This window comes from Crinia signifera, chromosome 2, assembly GCF_055691185.1.
Source record: "Crinia signifera chromosome 2, ASM5569118v1, whole genome shotgun sequence".
NCBI classification, from domain to species: domain Eukaryota; kingdom Metazoa; phylum Chordata; class Amphibia; order Anura; family Myobatrachidae; genus Crinia; species Crinia signifera.
Genome location: NC_139218.1, coordinates 265,079,899 through 265,096,079, shown reverse-complemented (window position 1 = coordinate 265,096,079; position 16,181 = coordinate 265,079,899). Strand labels below are relative to the sequence as shown.

The 16,181-nt window shown below is 42.8% G+C and overlaps 1 protein-coding gene across 1 annotated transcript in view; it reads right to left on the bottom strand.

Moving 5' to 3' along the window:
- Positions 1-16,181, bottom strand: part of MGAT4A (alpha-1,3-mannosyl-glycoprotein 4-beta-N-acetylglucosaminyltransferase A) — an 83,188-nt gene that overhangs the window by 33,440 nt on the left and 33,567 nt on the right. Inside the window, exon 3 of the mRNA XM_083168530.1 lies at positions 2,206-2,373. Within this exon, the coding sequence (XP_083024656.1) occupies positions 2,206-2,373 (168 nt within the window). The remainder of the gene's footprint in view (positions 1-2,205; positions 2,374-16,181) is intronic.

Genomic DNA, 16,181 nt, shown 5'->3' with positions numbered 1-16,181 from the left:
GGTGGCGTTAACAATGGGGGGGGGGGGATTTCAAACATGAGGGGGGTTTGGTATAAAAATGGGGGGTTTTGGGGCTTTTTACATTGAAATCAATGTACAAATCGGGTCTCAGGGACCATTTTACATTGATTCCAATGTAAAAATCGGGTCGATCGCATCGCATACGATTTGGTTGGCATGTGATCGACGCGATTTTTCCAACCCGATGGTTACAATCAAAATCGGTGGCGCCGTGCTAGGAAACAAGTACCCATTTTTTTTATTAAAAACCAAGAATTTTAAAAGGCTACATACATATTTAATATTTATTTTCTACAATACCCAATTTTGTATTTAGAAGGGTATGAGTAGTAGAAAGTTACTGTTTGTCATATAGCGTGATTACTAAATAATATAATAACTGCATTTAAGCACAAATTATTTTGCAATAGTCCAGTGCAACCAGTTAAACCTTATTTCAGGTCAGTGAAAAGCCTGGAATAAGAATTCTGTTAAAAAATGGACTTAACTGTTCCTGCCTAGAGGGAATTCCTCCTGTGTCACAACAAAGTCACTGGCCTGTATATAATGTGACATCTGCAGAGATGCACAAGATCTAGCCAGTATACATTGTAGAGTCTGCAGGCGAACTGCAGCCTGTTTCTCAATATTGTCTCCAAAGGAAGTAGGCATCGAAATGAAAATTCTCCCAAACACAAGTACTACTGATCAAATTAGTAACATAACAGCAAATCACATTGTAAGGCTAGAAATACTCCCTACATACTAGTACAACCAGAATATAGTTGTACATGTTAGAGTGGAATTATTATAATTTTGCTTTATTTGATAAACAAATGCAGATACAATCAGCTGCTGAGAATCTAAAACAGCTGCGCAGCTAAGGAAAAAAGGAAACGTTACAGAATCTATTAACAGATGGATAGAATGCAAATGAAATAATTCAAGAAAAATCAAATAAAGGAATGTTAGATGACAGCATCACTACGGTTTTAGGCTTTAATACAACATAAGCAGCACACTTAGGATGCTAGAAATATCATTGTAAATGCTGCAGAAGAGAGACATTTAAGAATATTTTCTAAGCTGTTCCAAGCCAGCACTGCAGGTTCTGCTTGTGGGATTTATAGTGTCAATAAGGGAAAACCAGGAGTGTTTCCCAATTATTATTATTACCTTTTAAAATCTTGATACCAGAACTACCTAAATGATTAACGATACCCCCTGGTCTCTGTCAGTCATTAGTCTCATGCAAGATTTTAGCACAGCCTAGAACACTGCTTGCCTGATTTGGTCTTCCATCTGCTGCAGGGGTATAGTATAACTCTCTGATAGTTGGGATTCCAATGGTCGTTTCTCAGACATCGCAATCCAGACTGTTAGGAGCCTGTCAGGGAAGCAAGCACATTCAAGCCCCTTGCGGGCTCAGTGTACGCCACCTATTTTATTCACCCTCTATGAGGGTTGTGGACCTCCACGAGGGAAAATAGCCTGTGTAAGTCAAGATTCCAACTATTGGGCTCTTGACAGTCGAGATTCTGATGTCGGAAAAACGAGCGACTGAATCTCGACTGTTGTGAGTCAGCCGGCGCCCCTGCTGCAGCATGTTAAAGCAACTGATCTAGGTTTGGAAACACTAACATGTGAAAGAAAAGCTGGTCTATATCCAGGATACAGAAAATGCTTGGAACGATGGCTCAGAAAATCAGCTGGATGAGTCACTACTGTATGTGATTGGATACAGGATCCCGAAATCAGAATGCAGACTATCAAAATACACACAGTGGCATCCCAATTTTCGTAATCCAAACCCGTAAAAAGGTAAGTACTGTAACCCACACCCTCGTCTTCCCTCCACAATGGAGTTGGAGTGCCAAACGTTTTAGAACCACTGGCATAACACTAACATACAGATGTCTTGTAGTCTTGAATTATATACACAATAGCGAACATCATGGAATTGGTTTCACAGGTCTATGAAAAGGTGGTCTTCACCAAAGCAAGCAATCTGTTCCTGCAAGTACTCTACTAGAGTCTAGAAATTAAAAGGCAATGTACAAATGGTTGCTAAAGGTTAGATAGCCATTTCTCTACAGTTACCTGTGGACTAACCTAGAACCGATTTACATCCTGCATTCATCAATGCACATTCACTACAGATACATTACTTCTGTGTGGGTGTAATAGTAAGACAGGACATTTTACCTGAAAAATTACTTAATGCATCTCTGCTTCCATTCACTTCAGTCACTGCTCTCTGGAACTGCTCTAGAATAGCATGGAGCTCTGAAGAGCGTTGTAGAGTTCTATGTTCGGCAATACGTAGGCGTTCCTTCAGAGCATGGAATTCACGCTGATAGGCAATCAGTTTCTCTGCAGAAAGAGAAAAATCAAAGTGTAATGGACTGTACAGAACTGGGGTTCTTGCTTTAAACTTTTCAAATTGAACCTATAAAGCAAGTTGGTAAATAGTGAAGAGAGCTTCTGTATTCATCACATATGAAAAAGATCTGTTACCACCCAGCCTCGTTCCTGCTCCCATTAAACGCTTCACGCTCTATACCCCATACAATGGACGGAGACAGATATATAAAAAACATACTGGTAGTATAATTCGCTTCTGAAAAGGAACCCTAGTGTAGGTGTGTGACAAGGAATATACTGTATATTGTAAGCTCCACTGGTGCAGAGAATGATGTAAAGGTATACAGTCATTGGGTTGACATGCATTGTGTTGACCACTGAAGGCCAACATGGCTTAGGTTGATACATGAAAAATGTCACCATGGCTAAGGTCGACACAAGCATTAGGTCAACATAGTTGATAGTCAAAAAAAAAAAAAAAAATCAAAATTGGTTTTTCAAATCTTTTTGTGCTGACAGGTGGTAGATCATGCCCTACCATCCACTAGGGCGTGGAGGGAGAATACAATAGTGTGCCGAGCATAGCAAGGCACCGTGCCCAATGCATGCGAGAGCAAAGAATGTTGTCATTTGAGACACAAAAACACGAAAAACTCATGTTGACCTTTGACTGTCGACCTTGCCATTGTCTACCTAATGCTTGTGTCTACCTTCCAACCCTCTCAACCTATTTCATGTGTCAACCCAATGACCCATACCTGATGTAAATGACTAAATACTCACTGTAAAGGGATGTTTAATTATGTGTGAGTTATATAAAATAACTTCTTAAAAAGAATAATGATTGTTCTCCCATATAGAAACTACACTCAGGAAATGACTCTAAATAAGTGCAGGACATTGCTTTTATACAGTATGTTCTCTTTTGCAAAGAATCCAGTTCGATTTCTTAATGGAACTCCATTGCAGCAAATACATTCTTACTGGAAGCATCAGTCATGCTAGATCAGGTATTCTATTTAAGGGATTAATGCTCAGGATTGAAGCACTTAAAATTCAACAGGGTTTGTTCTCAAATGCAACACAGCCAAATGAAACGGATCCTTTTATGTGCTATTCCTGTTATTGGTTAACTTTACTACTTACTTTATAACATCATTTGCCAAGGAAATTTATCAAAACAGGTGTGAAAATTGACAAGCCAACATTTTTATTAAACCCTTTAAGTGCCAGCGTTGCTGTGAGAGATCATAAAAATATCAGTTAAAAATGCCAGCGCCACTTTTTTGGGTGCAATATTTAACTACTGTAATAATATAATAATAATAATAATAATAATAATTTATATAGTGCTCTTTCTCTAATACCCCTTTTACACCAGAAGTTGGACCCGGGATATTGCCGCTCCAGTCCGGGGCAGGGCATGGTGTAAATGGGCTGAAAAAAAATAACACGGGTACTGTTCCCCAGGAATCTGACCCGGCAAATGTTCAGGGTCGGACACGGGGCTTATCCGGGGCTCAGGGTGGTGTAAATGGTCATTATCCGGGTTATTTGGTGGGTAGAGGGGCGAGAAGAGCTGATTGGTGCTTCTGCGGCTCTGGCAGATGATGTCATCTGCTGGAGACCCGCACAGGGCGTATGTAGCAGCGCAGCAGCAGCGTTACCACGCTCTGTGCTGCAAGCACACTCCACACTGTGTTTACAGCCTCATCTGCTGCAGCACACACTGGCTGTCACGCAGTGTGTTCCACTTTGGCTGACCCCAAACCTGATCTGCACCATCATGTCCATGTCCAATACATCCAATCAAACTCTCAATTGCTGAAAAGTACAGCACAAACTGCAACACAGCTACTCCGTCTGCCATCTTTGCTGCAATGCTGGGAGCAGAACCCACCCCCTCCCTTTTCCCTTTCTTGTGACCTCATCTCAAACAGCCCAAAGGTCCATTTTTAATGACACCAGCAAGGAAAGACAGGGCTGATCCGTTTTCAGTGTGAAAGGGCCTTACCCGGGAATAACCCGGATTGAATTGCAGTGTAAATGGGGTCTGAGGCAGGACATGCCCTGTCAATTTCCCGTGTTCGATTTCCCGGGTCCTACCCGGTATTCTGGTGTAAAAGTGGAATTATAGGACTCAAAGCACTCAACATACAGAATGAATGTAATACAGTAAGGAAACAATGAAGTACAGAAAAGCTTTTCATAAACAATACTTAACCCCTTCCCGACATTTGACGTACATTTACGTCATGGCCGGGAGGTACTTCCCGACACATGGCATAAATGTACGTCATGACTTTAAACTGTCACTGCGTCTCGAGACGCAGTGACAGAGGGACGATGTCTGCTGTCCCTGACAGCAGACATGTCCCTGCATGCCCAGGGGGGGCTGCGATGCCGCCCCCCCGTCGGCGATCGCTGTGATTGGCTGTTCAGTGTGAACAGCCATTCACAGCGTTTTCCTGTGTTACCAGCGAATCAGACGCTCGGTAACACAGGTGTCAATCACCGCCGGGCGTCAGGGGGCATGAGGGGGTCATCGGTGACGATGACACCTCACCCCACCCTCACCCCACCTGCCCCCAAGGCTGTGATTGGTCCGTGGGACCCACGGACCAATCACAGCCAAGGCGCGACATTTAAACTAACGGTGACTGCGCTGCAGACGCCATTCCGGTCTGGAATAGCGTGCAGAACGGTCACCGTGCCTGTCTGCCGTGAATACCGACCTGATCCTTGCTAATACTTACCTGATCCTTGCAAATACCTTACCTGATCACCTGCTCACTGCTTGTAGCGTGCTGGATGCTTCCTGGATCTGACTTCTTGTGACTTCCTGCTGCTGCTGCAGTGTGATAGAGAGATAGAGAGATAGAGAGAGAGATAGAGAGAGATAGAGAGAGAGTGACAGAGAGAGCTATATTTTGTGTCTGCTACCCCCCCTTTTTGGGGGTGCAGGGGTTTTATTTTATATATATAACTGTCAGTGCTGCTGCTGCAGTGTCATAGAGTGATAGATAGTGATAGATAGTGAGAGATAGAGAGATAGAGAGTGATAGAGAGTGTATATTTTGTGTCTGCTACCCCCCCTTTTTGGGGGTGCAGTTTTTTTTTATACATATAACTGTCAGTGCTGCTGCTGCAGTGTCCTAGAGTGATAGATAGTGAGAGATAGTGAGAGATAGAGAGAGATAGTGACAGAGAGTGATAGAGAGTGTATATTCTGTGTCTGCTACCCCCCCTTTTGCGCTGATCAGTATAACTGTGCTGATCAGCAACTTTTTGGGGGCGCAGAGGTTTTTTTTTTTTATATATACCTGTCAGTTGCTGCCAGTTGCACTGTCAGTTGCACCAAAGGTTGTGCACCTGCTGTCACTCACTGGTAATCAGTGTCGCATCACTGATCACCTTTTTTTTTTTTGTGAGTGCTGTGGGGTCTTTTTTTAATTTTTTTTTTACACACACTGTGATTTTGTGGGTGTCCTGTGGCCACTGTGCGCCGATCAGTGACGTACATCACTGATCAGCTTTTTCGGCACAGGGTTGATCTATTTTTTTTTTTTTTTGATCAAATTCCTGTTGCCTTTGAGCGCTGTTCAGTGACGGACGTTACTGACCAACATCTGTGCTCAATTTTTGGCGCAGGACCTTTTTTTTTTTTTTTTTAACCCCTTCAATTTTTTTATTTTTAACCCCTTCATTTTTTTATTTTTAACCCCTTCATTTTTTTTTTTTTTATTGGTATAAAGTATTTTTTTTTTTCTGCACTACATACACACTACATACCCCCCGGGTTGAAATAAAGTTTGTACCCCCCCCCTACACTATACACGTGTTGAAACATTTCACTACCAGTAACACAAAAATAAAAATGGCATCCCAAATGTCATCCCAGTCATCCAGAAGAATGTATTCAGCGGAGGAGGCATATGCCATGCTTGCCTCTGACTCTGACACAGCCAGTGAGGGAAGCGGGGAATTTGAAGGATTCGTCTTAAGCTCCTCTTCCTCCTCTGGTGATGAGGGACCCCCTCAAAGACGCCCCCGTAGAGCAGCTGAGACCCCCCCCAATAATTGATCTCGTATGGACCCCACCACCAGACAATTTTGAGCCCCAGGTTCCTGAGTTTTTGGCCATGCCAGGAATCCAATTTGATTCCACAGGTCTCAGAGAAATTGACTTTTTCAAATTATTTTTCTCTGATGATTTTATAAATTTAATGGTGGACCAAACTAATTTATATGCCCAGCAGTTTATTGCTCAAAACCCCACGTCATCATTTGCTAGGTGGACCCCTGTAGATGCAGTAGAGATGATGACGTTTTGGGGTCTGGTGTTTCATATGGGCATAGTAAAAAAGCCAGAAATTAGGCAATATTGGAGTACAGATGTTCTGTACAGCACCCCATTTTACCGTATGGCCATGCCCCGGACTCGTTTTGAGACAATTCTTAAATTTATACATTACACCGATAATGCACAGTGCCCACCCAGAGATGATCCCACCTTTGACCGGCTATTCAAAGTCAGGCCGGTCATTGATCATTTCAGTGCCAAATTTGAAGAGGTGTACATCCCTGAAAAATTTATTTGTATCGACGAGTCCCTTATAAATTTTAAAGGAAGGGTTAAATTCCGCCAGTACCTTCCCAGTAAGAGGGCAAGGTATGGCATAAAAATGTATAAACTGTGTGAAAGCACCTCAGGGTACACCCACAGGTTTAGGGTTTATGAAGGGAAGGATTCAAGAATTGAACCGCCAGAATGCCCCCCCTCCCTCGTAGGTGTTAGTGGAAAAATTGTCTGGGATTTAGTGCACCCCTTCCTGGATAAAGGTTATCACCTCTATGTGGATAACTTTTACACCAGCATCCCCCTGTTTAAGGCCCTTGGTTCAAGAGGTACAGCAGCTTGCGGTACTGTGCGCAAGAACCAAAGAGGCCTCCCAAAAACGCACATTGCCCAAGTAATGAGAAGGGGTGAAAGCAGGGGAATATGCAACGAAAATATGTTGTTGGTCAAATATAAGGACAAGAGGGATGTCCTTATACTGACAACAATTCACGGAGACAGTACCACCTCCGTCCCTGTACGAGGTACCAGTACCCACACCTCCAAACCTAATTGTATCCTGGATTACAATAGGTACATGGGCGGAGTGGATCTTTCAGATCAGGTACTGAAGCCGTACAGTGCCCTGCGGAAAACAAAAATCTGGTACAAGAAGGTGGCCGTGTATATCATCCAGATGGCACTGTATAACGCTTACGTGCTATTCCGTTCTACCGGCCAGAGGGGGACATTTATGCACTTTCAAGAGGAAGTCATAAAGGGCCTAATATTTGGGAACCAGCAGGCAGAGGGCCCCAGTACTTCTAATACTGGCCCCCGTATTGTACCAGGGCAGCATTTTCCTGATGAAATCCCCTCCACTGGAAAAAAGGGCAGGACACAAAAAAGGTGCAAAGTTTGCTATAAAAAGGGAATAAGAAAGCAAACTATTTTCCAGTGTGACACTTGCCCCGACAAACCCGGCCTATGTATAAAGGAGTGTTTTAAAATATACCACACATCTATGGAATATTAGGTTCATAATTTCACCGTGCTTCGGGGGTCTTGCTAATGCCACATAGCACCCACCATTCATTCCACCAGAATCTGAGCCGCAAAATCCAAAAATCACTCCTTCCCTTCTGAGTCCTGCCATGCACCCAACTGGTATTTTTTGGTCACATGTGAGGCATTGCCGTACTTGGGAGAAATTGGGGCACAGATTTTGGGGTGCTTTTTCGCCTTCATTCCTTGTGAAAATGAAAAATTTTGAGCCAGAACTGCATTTTTGTGTAAAAAAATGTAATTTTTCATGTTCACTGCCCACTTGTATCAAAATTGGTGAAACCCCTGGGGGTTTGAAATGTACACTATACCCCTAGATGAATTCCCTGAGGGGTGTAGTTTGCAAAATGGGGTCACTTGTGGGGGGGTTCCACTGTATTGGTGCAACATAGCACCCACCATTCATTCCACCAAAATCTGTGCTGCAAAATCCAAAAATCACTCCTTCCCTTCTGAGTCCTGCCATGCACCCAACTGGTATTTTTTGGTCACATGTGAGGCATTGCCGTACTCGGGAGAAATTGGGGCACAGATTTTGGGGTGCTTTTTCTCCTTCATACCTTCTGAAAATGAAAAATTTTGAGCCAGAACTGCATTTTTGTGTAAAAAAATGAAATTTTTCATGTTCACTGCCCACTTGTATCAAAATTGGTGAAACCCCTGGGGGTTTGAAATGTACACTATACCCCTAGATGAATTCCCTGAGGGGTGTGGTTTGCAAAATGGGGTCACTTGTGGGGGGGTTCCACTGTATTGGTGCTTGGGGGGTCTTGCTAATGCAACATAGCACCCACCAAAATTCCACCAGAATCTGAGCTGCAAAATCCAAAAATCACTCCTTCCCTTCTGAGTCCTGCCATGCACCCAAATGGTATTTTTTGGTCACATGTGAGGCATTGCCGTACTCGGGAGAAATTGGGGCACAGATTTTGGGGTGCTTTGTCTCCTTCATTCCTTGTGAAAATGAAAAATTTTGAGCCAGAACTGCATTTTTGTGTAAAAAATTTAATTTTTCATTTTCACTGCCCAGTTGTACCACAATTGGTGAAACCCCTGGGGGTTTGAAATGTACACTATACCCCTAGATGAATTCCCTGAGGGGTGTAGTTTGCAAAATGGGGTCACTTGTGGGGGGGTTCCTAAATTTTAGCATCTTATGGTGCCTAGAAACCTACATGGTGCCTAAAAAATAATCTCATAAAAAGGAGGCTCCAAAATCAAGTAGGTGCTCCTTCTATTATGAAGCCTGTGGTTTGGTCAACGTGCACACTAGGGCCACATATAGGATATTTATGAAAATAAAATAATTGGGGGAATCAATTTTTAGTCACATTTCTCTAGTAAAATGTACTGTGTTCCTTAGAAAAATGTATTAAAATTGCAAATCTGCAAAAAAAATAAAATTTTGAAATTTCACCTACACTTTGTTTTAATTCCTGTGAAACACCTAAAGGGTTAACAAACTTCCAAAATGCTGTTTTGAATACTGTGAGGGGTGCAGTTTTTGAAATGGCATCATTTATGGGGGTGTCTCACATACAAGTCCCTCAAAGTCACATGAGAACTGAACTGGTCCCTAAAAAAAATCAGTGTTTGAAATTTTCTTGAAAATTTGAGAATTTGCTATTCATATTGTAAGCCTCCTAGTGTCCAAAAAAATTAAAAGGAAGTTGAAATAATGATGGAAACATAAAGTAGACATATGGTCTATGTTAGTTATTAACTATTTTGAGTGGTATGTTTATTTGTCTCACAAGCAGAAAATTTAACATTTTGCAAATCGCTAAATTTTCCATTTTTTCACGACATTTTGGTATTTTTTACAAAAAAACACAGACTGTATCGACCCAAATTTACCACTAATTTGAAGTACAATGTGTCACGAAAAAACAATCTCAAAATCACTGGGATAAGTAAAAGCAAAAAAAAGTTATCCCCACTTAAGTGAGACATGTCAGATTTGAAAAAAAGGGCTCTGTCAGGAACGCAAAAACTGGCTCTGTCAGGAAGGGGTTAAGGGACTGAAGGAAATGCTTGAGTAAATAGGAAAGTCTTGAGTCTGTTTTTGAAGCATTCTAGAGTGGGGGTCATTCGAACTGTGCAGGGAAGTGAGTTCCATAAAGTCGGAGCTGAATGGCTAAAAGCTCGACCCCCAGATGAATTACAGGAGATTCTAGGTACTGATAAAAGTCCTTCATCTCCAGATTGCAGTAATCGGGTGGGACAGTATGGAATCAGAAGCTGCTTCAGGTACTTTGGGCCTTGGTCATGTAGGGCTTTGAAACACAGTAGATTGATCTTGAAAATGATTTGCCATTTTATTGACAGCCAGTGAAGGGAGTAGAGAATGGGAGTAATGTGGCTAGAGCGGGGCTTGTGTTTTATACCAGCTGGAATTGGTACAGTTCTTTTGCTGGTAGACCAAGGTAAAGGGCATTGCAGTAATCCAAACGAGATGATACAAATGCATGTAAGACTTTTGGCAGGTCTTCAGATGGGATTAAGTGTTTGATTCTGGCTATGTTACTCAGATGAAAGCATGAGGATTTGATTGTGGCTGATATCTGAGGTTTAAGTGTCATTCCACCATCTAGTACCACGCCAAGATTCCGCACATGATCAGAGTTTTGTAATTCTGTACCCCCAAGTGTCAGTCCAGATGGGTGGCTGTGCTGCAGTCTTGTCCTTTGATGTTGAGGTCCAATCATAAGGACCTCTGTTTCATAAGGATTCAGTCTCAGCCAACTGGCACTCATCCATTCTTGGAGCTCAGCTAGACAGCCATTTAGGGTTGCTATTGGGTTTTCAGTGGAACCTTACAGTTGTGTGACATCTGCATAGCAGTGGTAGACAAGGCTATTGCGCCTAATTATTTCACCCAGTGGCAGCATGTGCACTGCAAAAAGCATGGGGGATAATATTGAACCTTGTGGGTCACCGCATGGCAATGGCACGGATGAAGAAGAGTATACTCCAGATGACACTCTGTGACCTGCCAGCGAGAAATGATTTAAACCAGCTTAGTACTGTGCAATCTAGTCCACAGAAATTTTTCAGGCACTCAATCAGAAGCCCATGGTCCACAGTATCAAATGCTGCAGAGAGATCCAGAAGGAATAAGATTGAACAATCACCTCTGTCTCTTGCCATCAGAAGATCGTTTAGCACATATACCAGGGATGTTTCAGTGCTATGTCTTTTCCTGAATCCTGATTGGAATGCATCATACATATCATGAGATATCAGGCGGGTTCCAGTTGATTTGCAACCACTTTTTCAATGACTTTTCCTAGAAAAGGAAGGTTTGCTACCGGTCTGTAGTTGGTCATGCAGTCTGGATCTAAAAGAGGTCTAACAATTGCTTCCTTTAGAGGTTGAGGAAAAATTCCTGTCTGCAAAGAGCACTGAACAATTTTTGCAAAGACAGGGCCAATTATATCCATGCACCCTATTAGGAGCTTGGTTGGGGCAGGGTCCAGATCACAGGTAGTGGGATGCAAAATCTGGACAATTTCAGCAATGTCCTTTATATCCATTGGGTCAAAGCTGTAAACTTCAATTAAATTAAATTGACTTGTCTGTATTTGTATTTATTTATACTAAAAGAACAGTCAATGGGTTGAGGATCGCTTACAGCCATAGGCGAATCTAGAATTATGGTAATGGGTGGTCCCAGATCTAGACATAATAGCAGGGGGACCTTTGCGCGGCATAGCCGCATGGCAAAAGGGGGCGTGGCCTCATGGGTAGAAGGCGTGGCATCACAAAAAGGGGTGTGGTAGTACACTTTAGACCATACACAGTAATGCCCATTACACATTTTAGCAAACTCCGTAATACCCATTACACATAAAGCCACACACCGTAATGCCAATTACACATAAGGCCACACACCATAATGCCCATTACATACTATATAACAAACAGTAATGCCCATTACATATTTGCCACATAAGTGCTGCTTAGCTATGTGCTCATTGCTAGGGGGTTCTTGCTTGATGGCACCATTACACATTATGCCACACACCATAGTACCCATTACACATGATGCCGCACACCATAGTACCCATTACACATGATGCCGCATACCATAGTACCCATTACACATGATGCCGAGCACCATAGTACCCATTACACATGATGCTGCACACATAGTGCCCCTTACACATTAAGCCACACATTATGCGTAATGCCCACACATACTGCCACTTGCATCTTACTGTAAATTTTTATATGAGCCTTCGCTGCTGCTGCTGCAGGGAGAGATGGAGAGCGGTGCAGCTGCTTCTATGGGGAGAGGAGCACGCTCCCACTACCCACCTGGTGTCCCCATTTAACCGAGTGGACATTTGAAATATTGTGCGCGCTGTTGTTGTGCGTGACGTCGGTGGAGCACGCCGGGCACCGGCACCACATGATTATGGGGTGGGCAGGCTGAGGTGAAAGCGGGGAGAAGAATTGGAGCGGAAGCTGCAGGGGGCAGAGAGCAGGGGGCTGCCCGGCTGTATTCAGAGCACTGCAGATAACGGCTGTTTGAAATAATACCCCTTTCACAACAGAAAATGCAGGGATTTACCCGGGAATATGGTCCCTGGATCATGCAGGTACATTCCCAGGCTGACCCCTTATACACCAGCCTAGTCCCTGCATTTTCTGGTGTGAGGGGGAGAGACAACCACTCCCCTCTCCCTACACCCCTTTAACCAACCAGCTATATCTTCGGAACCAGCTGACCCATTTACATGAGACCAGTATCAACCTCGAGCTTCAATGATGCCGGAGGGGGAAATGGCAGCCGTTGAACTGGGTGGGGGTCGGAATTAGCGGGTCCCATATTATCCTATAGGGAAAACGTTCCAGGTTTGCCTGGCAGTATCTCCGGTTCCCAGGGGGCTAGAGACACGGGTCTGGGCTCGTTGGAAAGCCCCATCCCTCAGCTACAAAATGCACCCCATAGATTCGCCTATGCTCACAGCAATGTTGGCACTCAAAAGGGTAAAATAAACGTATTTTATTAGTGGGAAAAAAAGCACAGTAAACAGCAAATATGCACACAAAAGAAACGATAAACAAATGATCACACAGTGGGTTTGTCAGAAATGGCATTATGAAAACACTATACTAATTATTTTAGACTAGTCTTAAGTTAAGGCCCGTCACGGGTTACGAGAGGGGTGAAAGTGCATGCAATTCTGGAAAGTTTTGCAAAAGTGAACTTTTTTTTTTATTTAACCCTTCGGTGTTATGCCCAGAAATGTCTCAGGCTAAGCTGCACTGCAGGCTCACCTGAAACTCCCAACTCTCCCCCCCCCCCCCCCCCCCCCCCCCCCCTCCCAGCGTCCCGAACTTCTGCAAGCATCCAAAACCAGCAGCAGCAGCCCCAGTGTGTTTTTAAAACAGCAATAACAAATTTCATAACGGAACTCTCAAATGATCAATGAAGCTCTAGGTGCATTGTTTGTTGTGTAGAGATGCTTCTACCCAGTTCATTTAGGAAAGAAAAGCTTAAACTGCACACCAATTGGGAAACATGGCATACAGTATGATACAATGTTGCTCATGGTTTTTTTAACTCATGAGCAAACAATATAGTGAATACACATGGTGCGATTTCACAAGAGATATCGTTAGTGGCCACATGCAGGAGTATGCACATACAGACAAAGGACAACATTATTGACTCGTAGAAGTGTGCATCGTTAATGATATAGTGCATACACACTAGACCTGGGGTAGCCAACCCTAGTCCTCGAGAGCTACCAACAGTGCATGTTTTGCAGGTCTCCTCACAGAATCACAAGTGAGCTAATTAGCTCCATCTGTGGATCTTTTAAAATGTGTCAGTGATTAATGAGTGCAGCAGCTAGGTTTTCTGTAAATGTGAACGGTTGGTAGCTCTCGTAGGCTAGGGTTGGCTACCACTGCACTGGACTATATACACATGAAAATTTAATTATCAGTATAGTTTCAAATATTGGCAGGTATTCAATGTCATTTCTCGAGATGTGAGTGAATCCTGCTCCAGCCCTCCCCATCACCCTATTAAACGCTGCAGGGGCGATTTTTAACCCCTGTGGCAAACGCCACAGGGAGCCAGGGTATGGCGGCAGGCAGGGAGATGGAAGCCTCCCTGCCTGCGCCGGAATCTGTGTGTGTGTGTGTGTGTGTCTCCCAGGGACACAGGCAGGGAGCCGCTGCACTGGTCCTTCTCATGCATAGATAATGAGCGGCTCCCTGCCCCCTGCTGACAAATGTGTAAAAAAAATGAATAATAATAATTTAATAAATTAATTAATAAAAAATAGCATGAATAAATTAATACTGATTTTTAATAGATTTTTTTTTACATTTAAAAAAAACAAACAAAAAAACTTTTTTTTAAAAGATCACATTCCAGTTCACCTTAAAAAGTTGTTGAATGACAAACTGTGAATCATGGCAAAAAACTCATGCTGAAAGCAGTTCTCCATCCTAGCATTGAATACTACACTCTCAGTGAAAACCCCATTGAAATACACCAGCGACTTGCAGCGAGCATGAAACTGAGAACTGGCCGGCATTCACGGCACGAACAGTGAACATTGAATAGGGTGAATCAGATTTTCAGTGAAAAAGATTCACCGCAAGGAGTGAAAACAGGAACAAAAACTGTAAGCATATAAGCATAGCAGAAGTGAACCATTCAGTTCTGCTATTAGTCATCTGCAGCTTTACAGCTTACTACAGACAACTTTCAACAAGGGCTTGTGTCAGCGCTCTACATATGTATCCAATGACAATTTCTTTTGAAACAATTCCAAAAACAATAAAAATTAGTAATACGTGTATATATAGCGCCCGGCACTGTTTTTTGGGGTTATTAAGCTACGTAGATTCACTAAGAATCAAAAAGGAGTGTTTTCACTCAAAAGTTATATCTGGAAAGAGTGAAAAACACATCTTTGAAGTTTCAGTGAATCTGTTAAAATATTACATAGAAGCAGTATTTTTTTGTGGAAAAATAGGACCAGAAATTCCAGTTCTGGGGTGGATCAGTAAAAAAAAAAAAAAAAAAACAACAATAACATATATATTATGTACCGGCACCCTCCCCTCTCTTGCAAAGGCCCCGATGCCTTTCAAAAGCAATGGTTAGTTGATGGAAGAAAGATGGCACTCTGAGGTCTTTTTTTAAAGTTGAAAAAGTGCATTAAACAGCAAGTAAAAAGGCCTTTTTACTTGCTGTTTAATCAGTGTTGCCGACCCTCCCGGAATTACCGGGAGGATCCCGAAAATCGGGTCCTCCTCCCGGCCCCCCGGAAAGGTGGGCAACCCTCCCGGATTCCTGGGGACCCCCACGCCACCCCCCGATTGCGTCGTTTTTCCCCATACTTTTGGATTGACATCCGTCAATCCGCAGGTCTCAGGAGGGGGCTGAGCTAAAATCGCGTAATTTTAGCCCCGCCCCCTCCACGAAGATCCGTGAATTGGGGGGTTTTACCATCCTGGGGGCGGGGCTTAATGATGTAAAGCTCAAGCCCCGCCCCCCGAACTGCAGCTGCAAGTCTTCTCTCCGGGCTTTAATACACTTTTTCAACTTTAAAAAAGACCTCAGTGTGATATATATATATATTAGAGAGATAGAAAGAGATGTATATATTGTATTTAGAAACAAAGGCACTCACAGGTGACTTTAAAATAAAATAAAAATTATCTTATGGAAAGTACATTTTCAGTTCCTGATGATATAATTTAATAAGAGGTTAAGGAACTGAGTTCCTGCTGAAAACTAGCACTGCATAGAAGTAACACGAAACCCAGCACAGTGGAAGCCATTTGTTCACTTTTAGATCAGTCAGTCAATTCTTAGATGTTAGGGGTTCTTTTATTAAAAGTATACAAGACGGGCTGTTGTTATGGGCAACCAATCGGAATCTTTCACCTTCTACAAGATAATAGATATACTCTGATTGGCTGCACATAGAAACATCCCATCTTCAATAGAACTCCCATTTTCGTAAATAAACCCCATCTGTACATCTGAGACAACTACAAAAAAATAAAAAATCTTCCTTTTTAAAATGGATTTTTTGTATCCATGCAGAAGGCATGGGTGTGGTTCATCAAGTTGACTACAGGAAGCCCCAGCAAACAGACTATATAATGAGCATGTTCTACTCATGTTTTCTATGATATGCAACAAAACTACATATTA